This window comes from Panthera leo, chromosome B4 (genome assembly GCF_018350215.1).
Source record: "Panthera leo isolate Ple1 chromosome B4, P.leo_Ple1_pat1.1, whole genome shotgun sequence".
NCBI lineage: Eukaryota > Metazoa > Chordata > Mammalia > Carnivora > Felidae > Panthera > Panthera leo.
In genome coordinates this window covers 12999410-13017082 of record NC_056685.1, presented here as the reverse complement: position 1 = coordinate 13017082, position 17673 = coordinate 12999410, and the positions used below count along the sequence as shown (strand labels likewise).

General features: G+C 46.3%; 2 protein-coding genes across 2 annotated transcripts; one reads left to right on the top strand and one right to left on the bottom strand.

Annotated features, from left to right (window-relative positions):
* Positions 1 to 535: 535 nt before the first annotated feature.
* Positions 536 to 4581, bottom strand: LOC122224385. The gene is made up of 4 exons (XM_042946157.1): positions 4537 to 4581; positions 4333 to 4443; positions 3145 to 3427; positions 536 to 2512 (listed from the first exon to the last, which is right to left on the bottom strand). The coding sequence occupies exons 1-4, from the start codon at positions 4579 to 4581 to the stop codon at positions 2121 to 2123; spliced, it is 831 nt and encodes a 276-aa protein (XP_042802091.1). The 3' UTR covers positions 536 to 2120.
* Positions 4582 to 5323: 742 nt separating this feature from the next.
* Positions 5324 to 13337, top strand: LOC122224375 (dentin sialophosphoprotein-like). The gene is made up of 2 exons (XM_042946135.1): positions 5324 to 7582; positions 13133 to 13337. The coding sequence occupies exons 1-2, from the start codon at positions 5838 to 5840 to the stop codon at positions 13335 to 13337; spliced, it is 1950 nt and encodes a 649-aa protein (XP_042802069.1). The 5' UTR covers positions 5324 to 5837.
* Positions 13338 to 17673: the final 4336 nt, after the last annotated feature.

The window sequence follows — 17673 nt, the reverse complement described above, 5'->3', positions numbered from 1 at the left end:
TTCTTCACAGCCTGTTGAGAGGATCGCCCGACAAAATGTAGGAAGAGCAAATAGCATCCTTCTTGGCAGTTGTAACTGCCCACTAAGTATTGACTGCTCTTGTGTGTCTGGTCTTTCGTTCTTGAGAGTCTCCCAGCACATGTGAAACATCGGCTCATCAGTATGCACATCCTCCCCTCCAAAAGTCATGTGAGTGAATTATGTTTACCTTCTCTATTTATAGGTATGGAGAAGTAAAATTGTATTTGCCGCAGAGCACAGACAGAAGCAGAAATCAGATCTAGTTTTGTCCCCAGATTAAAGATAACACATGTGAAACGATTTTGCTAGTTGTGCAGAGATTTGTGAGGGAAAGACTTTGGTATGATTTCCTTTTCCTTGTTTGCCCTGAAGGCCAACAGGCCAGCGTCAAAGCACTTGCCTCTTACCTCTTATGTTAATGCTACTGCCTATCTTTTCCCCATCCTCGGATGATGGAAGCATTGTTCCCACCCCCCCCCCCCTCCCACCACCTGGCTACTGTCACCTCCAGACACTGGGCTCCCATCCGGTGCCTCTCCTTACCTGCCGCCCCCAGAATTGGTGCCTCAAAAGGGGATTTGGCATTTACTCTCATCGGCAGGAAGAGTGAGATGAGTTTAAAGTATTCGTTATGTGATGACAGGGCGGCTCCTGGATGCACGTGTCTCACAGCTGACAGGCAGGCTACCAGAATGGCCTTGGAAGGTTCATGTGGGATTTTGCGTGCCTTGCCCTTGAATTTAGGGCAACTATGGATGCAGACTTTGGGTCCTGGAGTGAGGCTGCCTGGGGTTAAACTCTGACTCTGCACTTTCCTCCTGTGCGAATTTGGGCGTTGCTTAACCTCATCTGCAAACGGGGGTGACAGCGCTGCCCTGACCTAGAAGATGTGGTGGCAGGACAGGGCTCCACACCACCTCAGGGCAGTGCCTGACCCTGTAAAACACACGGGCAATGTCGGCTGGGTTGACAAAGTGGCGAATCTTGAGGACAATTCAAGTTTCCCCTTCGCTGAGAGCTGCACCCTCGTTTGACTCTCGGCTGTAATCCAGTGTGCCTCTTGACCTGCACAGATCTTAACTCCCCAGCTGGATTACGGGCTCTGGAATTTCTTCTTTCTCTCATTTGTCCCAGGAGGTCCTCTGCAGAACCCACCATGTACCTGTCTCAGCTTTTGCTGCCTAACAAGCTACCCTAAAGCTTGTTGACTTAAAACAATAACTGCTTATTGAGTTCATCACTTTGCAGGCGGGCAACTCACGCTCAGCGAGTCGGGTGATTCTGGTCCAGGCTGGGCTGTGCTGAGCTCATTGGGGTTCACACAGAGCAGGTGCCTAAAGGCAGGGGGACAGGGAGGTTGCAACAGTCTATCACAGTCCCTCAGAGTAGAGTTTTCATAGTTGTTCACTAACTGGGTAGTTACAATGTGGCCCTTGCCTAGCTGAGTAGCTATCTGAAGCCACTCAATCTCTACTTTGTTTTTGGAGGCCAGCGTGTGAGTCAGCTCTCTGCAGCATCACACCTGGCTGCCAGTGTGAAGTATCTCTCCCTCTTGTTGGCTCTACCTAAGAAGAGAAGGTGTATCCCTCTCCTCTTGGAAAATTCTGGGGATCCATGGATCAAAATTCCAGAGGTACTATTCACCCAGAGATACTATTCACATAGTTTTTTGTATGAATGCCCTTCCTTAATTGTGCAGTGGACAGCCTGTGCAACCATATGTGGCAGACCTCAAGCAGAATCTTTCTGGTGGATGTGAAGGTTTCCAACTATAGTGGAGGAGCTAGGTCACCCTATAGTAAGAGGGAGGGGGAGAGTTTGCATGGGCACGAATTCTTATGTTTTAGGAGGCGGTTGGTGTCTAGGCCTCATCTACATCACCGATTAACTAAGCAGCATGCACCAAGAGACTCAGTTTGAGTAAGAGTCTGACCCTTTCAGTCATATGTTAATGATACCAGTTAATGCCACTGTAGTTGAAGGGAAGGACTCCTGGAAAGGGAGATTTATCTAAGGCCTATTATGTGCCGGGCACTTTATATAGAGAGCATCTCATTTCATCTTTATACCAAAAAGGCTGTGAGATGGGTAGAGTTAGGTCAGTTTTTGCTGAAACGGAAACTGGAATTCAGAGAGGATTGCGTAGATCGCCTGAGGTCACACAGGTGGTCAACAACAGGCCTAGGATTTGAACTCTGGTCTGTCTGGCACCAAAGCCCTTTCCTCTCCGCGGTGCTGTAGCCGAAGCCTGGCAAGTAGCAGTCCGCCTGTCTATGACACCGTCCCTGCGTATTCCCCCCGGCACCTGCAGGGTGCCCACGGGGAACAGCAGTCGTGAACACCAAAACCGGCCAGCCGTGGGGGCCTCCACCATTGGCCAGGGGCTCCGGCAGCGTTTCATAGAAGGAGGAAGGAGCAGAGCTGACCAGCCAGGCTGGAGGGCAGACCACTGACTGGAAACGGATTCTGTTCAGAGGACACCGGCTGTTTCCTGGACGTGGTAAAACAGGAAATATTTCAACACTAAGGTGTAGGAGTTTGGGCAGGGAAAGATTTGATGACTTCAGAACGGCACTGGAGACTAATCTGAAAACAGCAGATACCTCCATCTGTCCCTAAAATAGTGGACTGAGCTGCATTAAAACGGACTGTGCCGACCGGCCTGGAGGCGGCATTATGTAGATCGGATGAGACCGAGAGTGCTCGGCACCAGATGATGGCTTTTATTTCTATTTATGACTGATGACGAGGGGCTCGAGGGGCTCGGCCTGTTCAGCTCGGTGGCCTGGCTGTGTGGGTGCCACCTCCTGAGGGCTCAGTTGACGGGAAGCAGCTGTCAGTCCTGCCGGAAGGGTCCTCCCCCTTCAGGAAGGGAGGGGAGGAGCCGGAGCGATGAGCCGCCCCATGTGACCTCCGGACACCTGCAGGCCCCCTTTCCTAGTCTGCCCTGGGCTCCAGGAGCCAACTCCCAGCTCCCTACACGGAGGAGGAGAGCGTGGGCAGTCCACAGAGCTCAGGTTTTGACCAGTGCTGCTGAGGCACCAGGACGGCCTCAGGGCTGGGTTTGCAGATGGATTAAACCCCTTCCTGCAGTGTGGTTACAGGGACCTTAGGGGGTCGTACCTGGAGTCCTGAGGACATCTGGTCGCCTGTGTGCAAGAATTGTCACGAGGGCGGTCCCCTCCTTCACCACTCTCCAGCTAAGGAGCGTCGTGGGGAGAGGGAGCTTGGGGCGGCGAGGAGGGGGTACTTGGTGGGGCAGCAGCCCTTTACCAAGCAGACAATGTAGACACGTGTGATCTTTCCACTGTGTTTGAGCCTGGGCCTTCAGGGTCAGTGCCACACAGGAAGAGCACCCAGGGCACTGGGGAGAGAGAACACACACGGGAAAGGTGAGCTGAGCATTCTAAGAAGAGAGATTCATTACAAGAGCCATAGGGTCGGATGGGGACTGTGACTGTGGCAGACGCAGACAGTGACGAGGCTGAGGACACAGGTGGGGCAGGCCTTGAATGCCATCCCAGGGAGCTCCAGGTACTTTCTGTTGGGATGGCCTGCTCTTGCAGGGTTTTAAGTAGCCAGTAATAATGATGGCCTTTTTTTGAGTACTTAACTATGTGCTCTATAATGTACCGTTTCTAGATTTAATTCTGGAAGTCACCTTGTGAGTTAGGAGTTACTCTTCGGTTTTATAACAGAGGAAACCAAAGTACTGGTGTGTTAGCTTTCTATGGTTTCTACAGTCAGTGACCAGAACGGGGATTTGTCTTTAAAACCCATCCACATAACCAGTTTCCTCTACTACCTCAGGCCAAAAAGGGCTTAGACTAGACCACAATGGATGTGACGTGAAAGAGGACAAGGGTGTAGGCTTTTGTTCCCTGAGCCTGTGCCTGTTCCTTCACAAGGACCTCGTTAAATAAGGACGTGATTGGAGGCAAGGGGCCGGTTAGAAGTCTACTGTGATGGTTCATGTGAGTGAGGAAGTCTTGAATTAGAAGATCATCCGGCCCTCTGGCCAGATTTGAAAGCTGTTGAAAAGGTAAAATTCTTTACCCCTTGATAACTGAGTGTTTAATGAGAGACGTGTTTTGGTCACAAGTAGGTGTGTGGAAGAACGGAGGAAAAATGTGCAGGTATTCTGCAGTCACGTGTCCAAAGCTCATGGGGCATTTGAGACTACAGATGGAGACTTGGGGTCATCAGACATATGGTTGAAATTCCATGGGTTTCCACGAAGAGGACTAGAAAGGAAAGATCAGCAAGGGAGACCAGGAGAGAGAGTGATGAAGACTGAAGGGGAGAACGTACCGTGAGGACAGGAGAAGCCACCCATGGCTGCCAGAGAGGCGAAGGTTTCCCTTGTGTGATGCTCTCCCGGCCCTGCAGGCTCAGTGGGGCTCTTGGTCGCTCCTTGGGCAACTACCAGGGGTTGAAGGAGAAGAAAATAAGTAGAGAGCATGCGTAACTTATTTTAAGTATCTCATTTGGAAGCCATGCTTGGGGAAATCTGACGTAAGCAGCAGTTTCCATGGGTTTCCGCTGACTCATCTGTTTCATCAGGGGGTGGTGTTACATCAAAGATCTTCTAGTTTGAGCTTCCTAAGATTGATGTGTGATACCAGCCTTTGTGGGGAAGCACGTCTTCAGACTCATATTAATCCATTTGTCACTTAGTTACATTAGATAAGGTGCTAGCAATTCACCCTTCTCCGGGGTCCTTCTTTTGAAGAACATCCTCCCTCAGCTCCATTCTCTTGCCTTCACATTGGCATCTGATGGTGGGGGAAAAGAGCAGGGATGGAAAACACCTAGAACGCCCTGGAGTTAAGGCTTGGATTCAAATTCTGACGAAATTAGTTTGATACTTGCATTATGACCTACTTTCTATCATTATGACCCTTAGCAAACTGTTCAACCTCTCTGTCTCAGTTTCTTTATCTAGAAAACAGACATAATGATAATAACTAGCATTACTATGTAGAAGTCATGTTACACTAATTAGCTGGTGAGTCTTGGCAACAATCCAAGAATTTTTAGTATACGTCCTCTGGAAAAACTATTCTTTTTTTTTTTTTTTTTTTAAGACTTGTTAATTTTTGAGAGAGAGAGAGAGAGACAGAGCGCAAGCAGGGTAGGGGCAGAGAAACAGGGAGACACAGAATCCGAAGCAGGCTCCAGCCTCCGAGCTGTCAGCACGGAGCCCGACGCGGGGCTCGGACTCACAAACTGTGAGATCACGACCTGAGCTGAAGTCAGACGCTTAACTGGACTGAGCCACCCAGGTGCCCCTATAGAAAACTATTCTTTACAGTGATACTAGGACATATTTGCCTTTTTCAGTATCTTTCTCCCATGAGTATATGGTGAAGTTTTCCAGAAAAGCTACATGATGTGTGGTATGGCAACTGCCAGAATGCAGAAGTGGATAGGAGAATTTAGCTGTCTCCTTTTAAGGCAGACATTTAAGAGGCTTTGTAAAAAATGTAAAGCTGTACCACTGTTCTCACTGAAATATATTTGCATTGAAAAATAGAGTCATTGGGATAATAGAAAATTTTCATTATTTTAAATAAATTAATAAGTAGCTATTTTTAAAAAACCGGTCTTAGTTTGAAGTTCTACTATGGAAAATATTATGGAAACTCAGTAGCCATTTAAAAAAATTTCTCTGTTTTCAGTTCTATTATGGAAACTCCACATAAACAAAAGCTCTCTGGGGCCCTCAGTTATTTTGAAGGTGTGCAGAGGGGTCCTGCCCTGAAATGAAATGAAAATGTTGGGGAACGTGGGTTGATAGCATAGAATTTGAATGGATGTGTTTGCAGAGTGCTCGGACATTGTCTGGGATATGGCAGCTCTCCAGCCATAGTAGTAACAGCAGTAATAGTAACAGTAGCAATAGTAGCAATAGTAGTAACAGTAGTAGTAACAGTAGTAGTAACAGCAGCAATGGTAGTAACAGTAGTAATAGTAGCGGTAGTAACACTGGCAACAGTAGTAACACTAGTAACACTACCAACACTAGTAATAGTAGTAACAGTAGCAACACAAGCAACAGTAGTAACAGCAGTAACAGCAACAGCAGCAATGGTAGTAACAGTAGTAATAGTAGCAGTAGTAACACTAGCAACAGTAGTAACAGTAACACAAGCAACAGTAGTAACAGCAGTAACAGCAACAGCGGTAACAGTAGTGACAGTAGTAACACAAGCAATAGTAGTAACATCAGTAACAGTAGTAACAGTAGTAACACTAACAACAGCAGTAACAGCAATAACAGTAGCAATGGTAGTAACAGTAGCAATAGCAGTAACAACAGTAATAGTAACAGTAGCAATAGTAGTAATAGCAGTAACAGTAGTAATAGCAGTAGTAACAGTAGTAACACTAGCAACACGAGTAATGGTAGTAACAGTAGTAGCACGAGCAACAGTAGTAACAGCAGTAACAGCAGTAACACTAGCAATAGCAGTAACAGTAGTAACAGTAGCAATGGTAGTGATAGTAGTAATAGTAGCAGTAGTAACACTAGCAACAGTAGTAACACAAGTAACAGCAGTAACAATAGTAACACTAGCAACAGCAGTAACAGTAGTAACACTAGCAATGGTAGTAACAGTAGTAATAGTAGCAGTAGTAACACTAGTAACAGTAGTAACACAAGCAACACAAGCAACAGCAGTAATAGTAATAACACTAGCAATGGTAGTAACAGTAGTAATAGTAGCAGTAGTAACACTAGCAACAGTAGTAACACAAGCAACAGCAGTAACAGCAGTAACAGCAGTAACACTAGCAATAGCAGTAACAGTAGTAACAGTAGCAATGGTAGTGATAGTAGTAATAGTAGCAGTAGTAATACTAGCAACAGTAGTAACACTAGTAACAGTAGTAACACAAGCAACACAAGCAACAGCAGTAACAGTAGTAACACTAGCAATGGTAGTAACAGTAGTAATAGTAGCAGTAGTAACACTAGCAACAGTAGTAACACAAGCAACAGCAGTAACAGCAGTAACAGTAATAACACTAGCAATGGTAGTAACAGTAGTAATAGTAGCAGTAGTAACACTAGTAACAGTAGTAACACAAGCAACACAAGCAACAGCAGTAACAGTAGCAACAGTAGCAACGGTAGTAACAGTAGTGGTAGTAGCAATAGTAGTAATCGTCGTCGTGGAACCAGGAGCTGCAGCTCTGTGACAGTCACTGTGGTGGGGACTGCTGTTGTGCCGCCATGCTTGTGGTCCGTCACAGCCTGGGTGGGTCCCGACAAAAGAGCAGCAGAGACCCAGCCGTTGCCGAAAGCAGAGCCTCCGACGCGCAATACTTGGGGCTGCCTGGGTCATTCGGGCTCTCCAGAGAAAGAACCGGGACAATATATAGAGATTTGTGCAGAGACACATCTTATGGGAGCTCGCTCTCATGATTATGGAGGCTGGGCAGTCCCCCAGTCCGCATCTGCAAGCTGGAGGACAAAACATTTGGACAGTAGGAGAGAGTCACGATGTGTTGTACCAGATGGGGATGCTAGTGAACGTTATTTCTTTAAGAAAATGCAACAGGGGCACCTGGGCGGCTCAGTCAGTGAAGCAACAGACTTCGGTTCAGGTCACGGTCTCGCCGTTCCTGAGTTGGAGCCCCCATCGGGCTCTGTGCCGACAGCTCAGAGCCTGGAGCCTATTTCAAGTTCTGTGTCTCCCTCTTTCTCTGCCCCGCCCCTGCTCATGCTCTGTCTCTCTCTCTCTCTCTCTCAAAAATAAATAATAAAACATTTAAAAAAAATGAAAAAGAAAATGCAACAGAGGACGATGGAGTCTGCAGAGTTCAGGCTTCGCTGGCAGTGATGAGCCCCTGTGAGCTCCAGATGGCTTTGAACCCAGCCTACAGGTGGGGAGGCCAGTCCTGAGGCTCACCTCTGCTGGAGGAAAAGGCTACTCTCCTGGTAGAGTAAACATGCTGTTTGCAAACTGAGTTACAACTTAACTTCTAGAGGGAAGCTCAGCGCCCACGACCTGACTGTGGCGAACCCCATTTTAAAGCAAACAATCCTTTCGGACAAGTGCCTGTTTCAGGTTTCACGCCCAGTCACGTCACTTGCTGCGAACCCATGGAGAGAAAGGCTTCGTTCTTGGAGGCCTGACAGGGGCATGAATTTCAGAGTTGGTTTGTAAAACACTGCTGTAAGTTGCGGGTGGAAGTTGCAAATCAGAACGTGTTGATTTATTCGGTTTCCAGGGACCTCTTGGTAATGACCGCAATAAAGACAAATCCAATTAGTCGGGTGTGGAAAGGTGGCCACGCGTAGTAAGTTGTGAGAGGGACGATTCAAGAGGAGGTCAGGCCAGTAAGAAGGAGCTGATAAGACGGGAGAGGGGTAATGTCCGTTGCTATGAATGAGGGAGAAATTTCGGTCCTAGATGAATGCAAGCTTCGCTGAGACAAACTCTCCCGAATCGGGGGCTGTTTCTCCCTCTGCGCTAGACTGAGAGGCTCCTGAAGGACGGTGGCCAGAACTTTGTCACACTTGTATTCCCCAGACATGGAGTGGAGAAAGTTCTCTGTGACGGTCTGTTTCCTAAACTCAAGTAGGGCTTAACCCATCTCTGAGTTGGTAATAATTTTGAACTTACACAGTAGATGCAAAAAAAAAAAAAAAAGTCCAGAAAACACCCGTATGTTCTGGACTCTGATTCACCTATTGGTTGGCACTTGCTTTGTCTGTGCCTCTCTCTGCCCCTCCCCTCCTCTCTGTGTTCATAATATTATTTTTTCCTGAATCATCTGAGAATAGGCTGTTTATGTCACTGCAATGGACCCTTAAATACTTGAGTATGTGTTTGCTAAGAATAAAAATCGTCTCCACAAAACTGTACAGTTGATCTCAGTAGATTTGACATTGATACAATCTTCACATCTATCCTACCATCTGTATTCCAGTTTTCTCAATTATCCCAATATTGGCCTTTATAGTTCATGCCCCTTCCAATATAGGATCCTGTCTACGATCAAGTGTTGTGTTTATTGTCATGCCTCTTTAGTCTGTTGCATCTAGAACATTTCCACAGCCTTTTTTTTTATCCTTTATAACACAGATATATTTTTCTACAATACAGTCATCACTTCTTCTGGGTTGCTGTGGACATATATTCTAGATATGTGTTTGCCTTTTCTGCCTGTGGTGCCTCACACATTACATTTCTCCAAGGGCTTCCTCCGTGTCTGGTGAACTGTCTTGGGATCTCGAGTAACCTTAGAATGAAGGACCGATTTTATTGCAAAGGAAGTGACCCAGGATCCACTGGTCCTACTGTCCTGAATCTGCCAGAGACTGCCAACCCGAATTTTGGTGTGGTCCTTTGAAGTGGCAGCTAAGGTACCAGCCTGGAGATCGCACCCTGCGGGTTTGGGGAGATTTCTTTCAAGATGTAATAAGTACTTTGAACCAATGGTTATTATATGATGCTCTGTCCTTGGAAGATAGAATCAGGACTGGATGTAGAATTAGCCCCTCTCTGTCAATCTCCGTGACCTACTGGGGAATTTCCTTCCTAGTCCCACAACTTCAGGCTCTTTTGAGGGTAAGGAGATTCTTCTAGAGCACGCCTGGAAAGGCTACCACTAAAACTAAAGGTATGGCTCCCTCCTGGTCATTTGGGTCTCCTCCTGCCAATTGTCCCGCAGGCAAAGGAGTTACTGTACGAGTGACCTTGACCCTGATTATCAAGAGGAGATAGGGTTGTTCTGACATAAGGGGGCAGGGAAGGGTGTGTCTGGAACCCAGGGGGTTCACCAGGTATCTCTCGGTGCCTCATAATTGGTGATTACTATAAACAGACAATTGTGACAAGCACAGCCTGACAAAGGCACTGTGCCCAGGGGCTCAGATCCCTGTAGGAATGAAGGCCGGGGCTTCCCCCACCTCCCCACGCAAGCAGACTCGAGCAGCTGAAATGCTGCCCAAGGATGAGAGGAATCTAGAACAGGTGGTGGAACAGGGAGAAGATGAAAATTAATTTGCTTTGACACCAACTGCGATGATGTTGCCTCTTGTCCTGCTGACCCTCACGTCGAAACCCTCTTTTGTTGTTTTTAATTGTAGGTGGCCACCATCTTAAGGACACCGGCAACTTAACTTGTGGTTTGAGTGGATCTGAATGATGTAAATGCTAGACTGAGCAGACACTCCTAGTGAAGCCCCCATATCCCTTGGCATTCCTTCATACAGCAAAGGCTGCCTACACGTTCTGTCTGAACTTCTTCCTGGTCTTGGGCACACACTCAGCCTCCTTTCAGGCCAAGGCAGAAATGTCCAAGAATTACTGGGCTGGGGGGGGGGTGGGTATCTCTGAACCCATGACAAATGGGAGTTGGTGAGAAAACGCTGGCTCTCTTGCCCCTCACTGTCTCTCTTGAGTATTCTCTGGAACGAGCTTTGGTTGATCTTAGTGAGAACTTGTTTGATACTGGGTCCTTTATAGCCTTCCTTCCCTTCTCTGTCTCACTTCCCTATTCCTTTATCAGTGTTCCCTGGGCCCACTTGCTAAATATCCCTGACACAGGATCTGCTTCTTGGGACACCCAAATTGGGACACCTGGGATAATGTCTCTAGGCTCTGAAGTCCTCGTGACCATCCAGTTAGGTCCTTCAAGTTTAGGGGCTTTTGCTTGGCAGCATCCGAGAGGGCTATTGAGGGGAAAAAAAAAAACTTTTCGGAGGGAATATTTGTAAAGGAAAGTACACGTAGCAAAGTTATTCAGCTCATGAATTGTCCTGAAGTCGACACCTAGATCAAGGTCTAGAGTTATTACTAGCCTCCCAGGAGTGTTTGTTGTGTGTTCAACTTAGTAGATACTCTGAAATGGTTTTCCACATGGCTGTTTGAATTTACATCGTCTTCAGCAGGGTGCAAGGGATTCACTTGCTCAGAGTTGTTGTCACTTTTTAATATTGCCCGTTTTTCTTGGTTTAGCCATTTTGGTGGGTGTGTAATGACATCACAATGTAGCTTTCATTTGCATTTCCTGGACATCTAGTGATAGTGAACACTTTCAGTACATTTCTAGCCATTTGGAATTTCTCTTTTGTGAAGCATTGGTATCTAGTCTTTGCCAGCTTTTCTACAAGGTCATCTTTTTCTTTTTTATTTATTTTTCAGAAAGAGAGAGATTGAGAGACAGAGACAGAGAGAGACAGAGAATCCCATTCAGGCTCTGCACCACCAGCCAGAGCCCAATGCAGGGCTTGATGTCACAAACCACAAGGTCACGACCTAAGCCAAAAGAATTGGATGCTCAACCAACTGAGCCACCCAGGTGCTCCTTATCTGTCGTTTTCTTACTGATTAGTAAGAATCCTTTATATGTTCTGGAATGAATCATTTGACACAGACATGTATGGGAAATAACTTCTCTCTGTGAATTGTCTTTTACCTCTTTACAAAAACATTTAAAAAAAAATTTTTTTTAATGTTTATTTATTTTTGAGACAGAGAGAGACAGAGCATGAATGGGGGAGGGTCAGAGAGAGGGAGACACAGAATCTGAAACAGGCTCCAGGCTCTGAGCTGTCAGCACAGAGCCCGACGCGGGGCTTGAACTCACGGACCGTGAGATCATGACCTGAGCCGAAGTCGGACACTTAACCGACTGAGCCACCCAGGCGCCCCTTTACAAAAATTTTTAAAATGTTTATTGTTGAGAGAGAGAGAGTGCGAGCGAGAGAGGGTCAGAGAGAGAGGGAGACACAGAATCCGAAGCAGGCTCCAGGCTCTGAGCTGTCAGCACAGAGCCAGACACGGGACTCGAACCCGTGAACTGTGAGATCATGACCTGAACCAAAGTCAGATGCTTAACCACCTGAGCCACCCAGGTGTTCTGTCTTTTTACTCTCTAGACAGTAAATTTGATGAGCAGAATTTCTTAATTTTACTACAGTCCAATTTATCAATTCTTCCTTTAGTTTCAGTTTCTTTTGTGTCTTATTTAAGAAATCTTTGCCTGTTCCAGGTCATGAGAATGTTTTCATGGGGCTGTCTATATAAGGCTCTGTCTCGACCTTCTGCCCCATTGGTTGGTTTTTCTATTCTTGGATTTCTTCTATTCTTATGTTATCTTCATTACCATAGCTTTAAATAGGTCTTAATGTCCAGGGGTGGAAGTTGTGAAGCTTTATCTACCTTCTTCAAGATGGCTTTTGCTCTTTTTGGCCTTTTGTATTTACATTAATAATTTTAGGATCAGCTTGTCAGATTCTGAAACAGAAAAGAAAATTCTGGGCTTTTGTTTGGAATTGCATTAAATCTATAGACTCATTAGGGGAAAAAATTATGTTTATAATATCACATCCTATAGTTCAAGAACATAGCATGCTCCCTGATTCATTTTTCTTTATATTCTCTCAGTATTGTAGTTTTTAGTTTTGAGTGTAGAGTTCTTGCATACCATAGGGGCTTGGGAACGTCTGAGTTGTTTCAAAGGCAACAAAAGGATAAATTGAGACGCTGGACACATTCTACTGAGTGAAAGTTGAAATGTTTTTCAACTCAATTAACTCAGCGGCCACAGACTACACAGCCATTCCAGTAAGGCTTTGGAGTGGACCGTAATCCTCCCTTAAAAAGGAAAAAGGACCGACGTGGATTAAATTGTGTCCTCTAAAAAGATACGTTGAGGGTGCAGACCTCCTTTACCTGGATGCGGGAGGGTCTGAGAAATGCAGTTTTTGACATTTGAGTCTCTGTGATGCAGGAAGGCGCGAAAGGAAGCAGGACTGAGTGTCGAGCGAGCCAGCTTGTGGCATCTGCTGGGGGGAGGGCGCTTCTTGCCTGCCTCGGCTGGTGTCAGGAAGAGAAAACCTCCCAGGTCAATTGGGAGAGACCGCATCTCAGCACTTCTCTGGAGTTTCTTGGTTGGCGTATGGTTGAATCCTGCCTACCTCTTACTCCTCGCCCTCTGGTATTCCTGGGTTTTGAGATTTAACTCTTTCATGCCCTTTGTGAAGGTGGCATTCGTACTCTGGTTTCAAAAGCTCTGAGCATGTAGAGTAGCTATTTTCCCGTCCACAGGGGAAGCCACCAGACAGCCGCTTTGTCTGTCTTCCCAACAGGTTAGAGGCAGACGGCGGCTCTCGGAACCTCCGGGCACCACTTCTCTTTGCCCTCGCTTTTGTTCTCCCGGTTCTATTCCTGGGACTGGCTGCAGCTCTAAGGATAGCACCACACGCATGGCATTCTGCCTCTACATGTACCTCTGATGGGCGATACGTGTTCCGCTCCCCTGGTGCAGCCGACTGTCGGGCGCTTGTGAAATAGGATCAACAACACATGCTGCTAATTGGCACTGGTACGCACTCACACATCCGTCATGTGTGTGGTCTGGCCACTCCCTCCCAGTATGGCGATCGGGGCCCACGCCTTCCAAGATTATCAGCACAGCCGCTGCCGCCAATGCTGTGTGCATGGCCTCTGGCAATGGGCATCCGTGTGATCTGGTGAGGACCAGGAGAAGGTGGTGGTAGGGCCCAGACCCCGCTGCCATCTTTCCCCGGCTCTTCAGGTGGGAAAATGGCAGAGAAGCTGACCCTGTACTTGGGTTGCTTTGGTGTGAGGTACAGAGGTGGGTTTTCTCGGGCTCTTGTGACTCTTGGCCCCATGCTGTCCTGAAGAACAACGTGCTTCACCGAAAGCTTGCTCCGATCTTTTCTAAGCTCTCCGCGGGATATAAATTTGCTGCTGCAGCTGCTCAGACCATATTTAATCTTGGGAGAAGGAGGCCCTGGCCCTTGCATCAGACAACAGGGTATGATGGACTGAGTCACACTGGCTATTACTTTCATGATTCCTCAACCTGAATCGAGGTTACTGTTTGTATCAGGGTCCTGCAGGAAATAGATGGAATATTCCAGTGGAAAAATTGTAGAGAGTTAATTAAAGGGACTTTTTATCTTATTCAAATTTTTTTAAGTTTATTTATTTCTTTTAAGAGAGAGAGAGCGAGAGCAAGCGAGAGGGAGGCAGAGACAGTGAGAGAGAGAGGCAGAGAGAGAGAATCCCAAGCCGATTCTGCACGGTCAGCTCATGGAGCCCAGTGCAGGGCATGAACTCATGAACCGTGATGTTGTGAGCTGAGCTGAAATCAAGAGTCTGACGCTCAACCGACTGAGCCACCCGGGCGCCCCTTTTTATAAAGTGTATGTGGTACAGGGGTCACAAGAGATGGTGAAGCCCCCTTGGGTGAGTTGGAGCTATTTTGGCCTCTGAAGGGACAAGGGGAGGGAACCATCTGAGATCCTGGGAAGAACAGTCGTAAGGGGAGGGGTTGGTGCCGAGATGCGACCTTCAATTTGGAGACACAGCCGCTCCATGGCCACTGAGCAGGGAGGGACTGGGGAGCCATACCTTGACCTCATTCTTCCTGCCTTGCAACCTTTAACCGCTCATTGACCTAATGCAGCCAGAAACCAGAAGGCAAGGGAATCCATATGCAGCCCACATAGGTTAGCTTTCTGGGGTGTCAGTGAAGGGTGCCAAGTGGAGGTGGAGAAATGGAAAGTCACCAGCAGCTATGGTAGAAGTGAATATAGCCCACTCTCTTGGATCTGAGAAATGTCTCATTGCTTTATTTTTCTAAATCAAGAGAAAACTGGCTCAGTATGCCGTTATTACAGTAGGTCACAAAGCAAACATCAGCCATTAGGAGGATCTCCATATGACAGTGGGTCATAGAAAAATCCTGGCTCTGGGATGCCTCGGTGGCTCATTCTGTTAAACATCCAGCTTCGGCTCGGGTCATGATCTTGGAGTTTGTAGGTTTGAGCCCCACGTAGGGCTCTGTGCTGACAGCTCACAGCCTGGAGCCTGCTTCGGATTCTGTGTCTCCCTCTCTGTCTGCCCCTCCCCCACTCATGCTCTGTCTCTCTCCATCACTCAAAAAGAAAGAAATGTTATTAATATTTTTTTTTAAATCCTGGCTCTCTGTGACTATGGCAAAAACTGGAAGGGGCCTTTTCCTTGGATCACAGGGCCCCATCCGTAGTGGACACCTGTGGTTTTGCCAGCATGCCGCCTTGTTTTAGCAAATAGTCTATTGTGTTTATTTGGGAAATGACTCTCCATCAGAGAGATGGGTGGGATTGTCAACGAACTGTCCTGCTTTTCCTTGGCCAAAGAGCATAGGCATTGAACCCACTGAGCCAATCACGCTCCATGTTCTGGGAGTTTGAATGGGAGGTAAACACTCAACATCTGAACAGAAAATAGGTAGAACGAAAGAGTCCCAATAGCGGAGTCCCATGGAGAATGGATGTTGCTGGTTATCTGCGTACCCCGAACTGCCTTGATTTCTATCCTTCGAGAGACCTGGTTTTTCAGTTTTCTCTTTGATTGTGTGAGGCACCCTTTATCTTTTTTTAATCACCAGCGTTGCTTTTGTGGCTTGTGACCAAAGCACCCTGATAGCGACACCATTGTTGCCATGGTTATGTGTGCTACCCGGTGCCTTTGCTGCCCTTGTCTCCAGCCAGCGGCCCTGGGAGAGCTGCAGGGAGCTCCTCCCGGAGGTCTCCCCAGCCACCGCTGGCTTGTCCGTAGCTGCAGCTGGTAATGCTGTGGCTTTGACGTCCAGCCTCCCCGCCACCCTGTCTCCAGGGCGCTGCCTGGGGACACAGGGCACATTCCCATCACTTACGCAAGGTGACGTCTTTTGTGCTTTCTCTTCCCCGCCTTCCTTTCTTGGGAAATCAAGACTGAGTTGGGGGCAGTTCCCTCTCTTCCAGTCTTTAGAGCTCTTTTCTTTCTGGACAAGTCCCCTCTATTACCTAGGCAACCTTACCCTACATTCTAAATGTACCTTAACCTACATTTAAAAACAAAACAAGTCTGCAGGGTGTCTGAGTGGCTCAGTCGGTCATGATCTTGTGGTTCCTGAGTTCGAGCCCTGCATTGGGCTCATTGCTGTCAACGCAGAGTCTGCTTCTGCTACTGATCTTTTGTGCCCCTCTCTCTGCCCCTCCCCTGCTTGTGCCCACTCTCTCAATAATAAATAAACATTTTTTTTTAATTAAAAAAAATAGGGGCACCTGGGTGTCTCAGTTGGCTAGGCATGTGACTTTGGCTCAAGTCATGATCTCACAGTTAGGGAATTTAAGCCCCGCTTCAGGCTCTGTGCTGACAGCTGGGAGCCTGAAGCTTGCTTCAGATTTGTGTCTTCCTTGCTCTCTGCCCCTCCCCCACTTGTGCTCTGTCTCTCTCTCTGTCTCTCACAAATAAATGAACATTAAAAAAAATTTTTTTTTCAAAATTAAAAAAAAAAATAAACAAGTTTGTTAACTCTTCCCAAACGATAAATCTTGATTTCTAGGGTTCAAACACCTTGGGACTGTGTTCCTAAATGATGGAGTGGTGAGAAAATTCATTATTTTATTGTGGGAAATTGTCAGTACAAAACCAAAAGAATATAAAAAATAGTTCATTTCTCTTTCCTGTAATATTTCTTTCTATATCTTCTGACAGAACGTATCTAAACCTCCAGTGCATGTCTATGGGATCTCCTCCCTACCCTTACCCTTTCTTTCTCTCTCCCTCCCTCCCTCCCTCCCTCTCCATATTTAATTGTCATGAATATAATTTACTAAGCTATCAGGGGTTTCTCTGTATGCAAATGAACGATATTCATAATTGAGTACGTCGTTGTATATAAACTGTATTTCTCTTGAAACTGCTAGAAAAATGAGTGACATAATATCTACAATAAATGGATTCCTACTAATTCACTGGCACTGAACTTTAATGATTTTAGTCAGCATAATTAAGACTACTACTCACTGTTTTTCTCTGACTTCCCTCTTAGTGCCTGTTTGTCATTACTCGTCATCTTACTACAGGGCTTATTACAGTTCCCTCCCCAACCCTTTTTTTTTAATGTTTTTATTATTATTACTATTATTATTGATTGAGAGAGTGAGAGAGAGACAGAGCACGAGCGGGGGAGGAGCAGAGCAAGAGAGGGGCACAGAATTGGAAGCAGGCTCCAGGCTCTGAGTTGTCAGCACAGAGCCCGACGTGGGGCTTGAACTCACAAGCATGAGATCATGACCTGAGCCGAAGTCAGATGCTTTGCCTACTGAGCCACCCAGATGCCCCACCCTCCCCAATCTCTCTCTCTCTGACTAGGTAATCTCTCTCTAGTAAATGTGTGGTTCTTCTATTCTTTTTCATCCCTAAGTCCTATCTCACCACTTGTAAGAACATTTCCAAGCTTGATTGGAATTTTTTCCTTATGTAACATACAGTATACAATTTAATATATACAATATGCAATATAATATATACAATATACAGTAATATATATATACTCTATAAAAATTTAAATACATGTGCACCCTCTCTTCCAATCATGTGTATTTGTTTGTCTATAATCTGTCCATCTCTGTTATGTCCGTGCTTAAGTAGAGAATATGTCCATATGTTAAAACTTCATTATGAATAAGAACCCATTTATATGTAATCAGCAGAAGAAAATGGAAGACAAAACTTTTCTTTGCATTGATTATGCCAATTTGCATTTATTAAACTTCAGACGAATAGCAATAATTTTCTCTGATATGTTTTTTGAAGAAAAGGAATTGAAACCACCATCTATAATAACTTA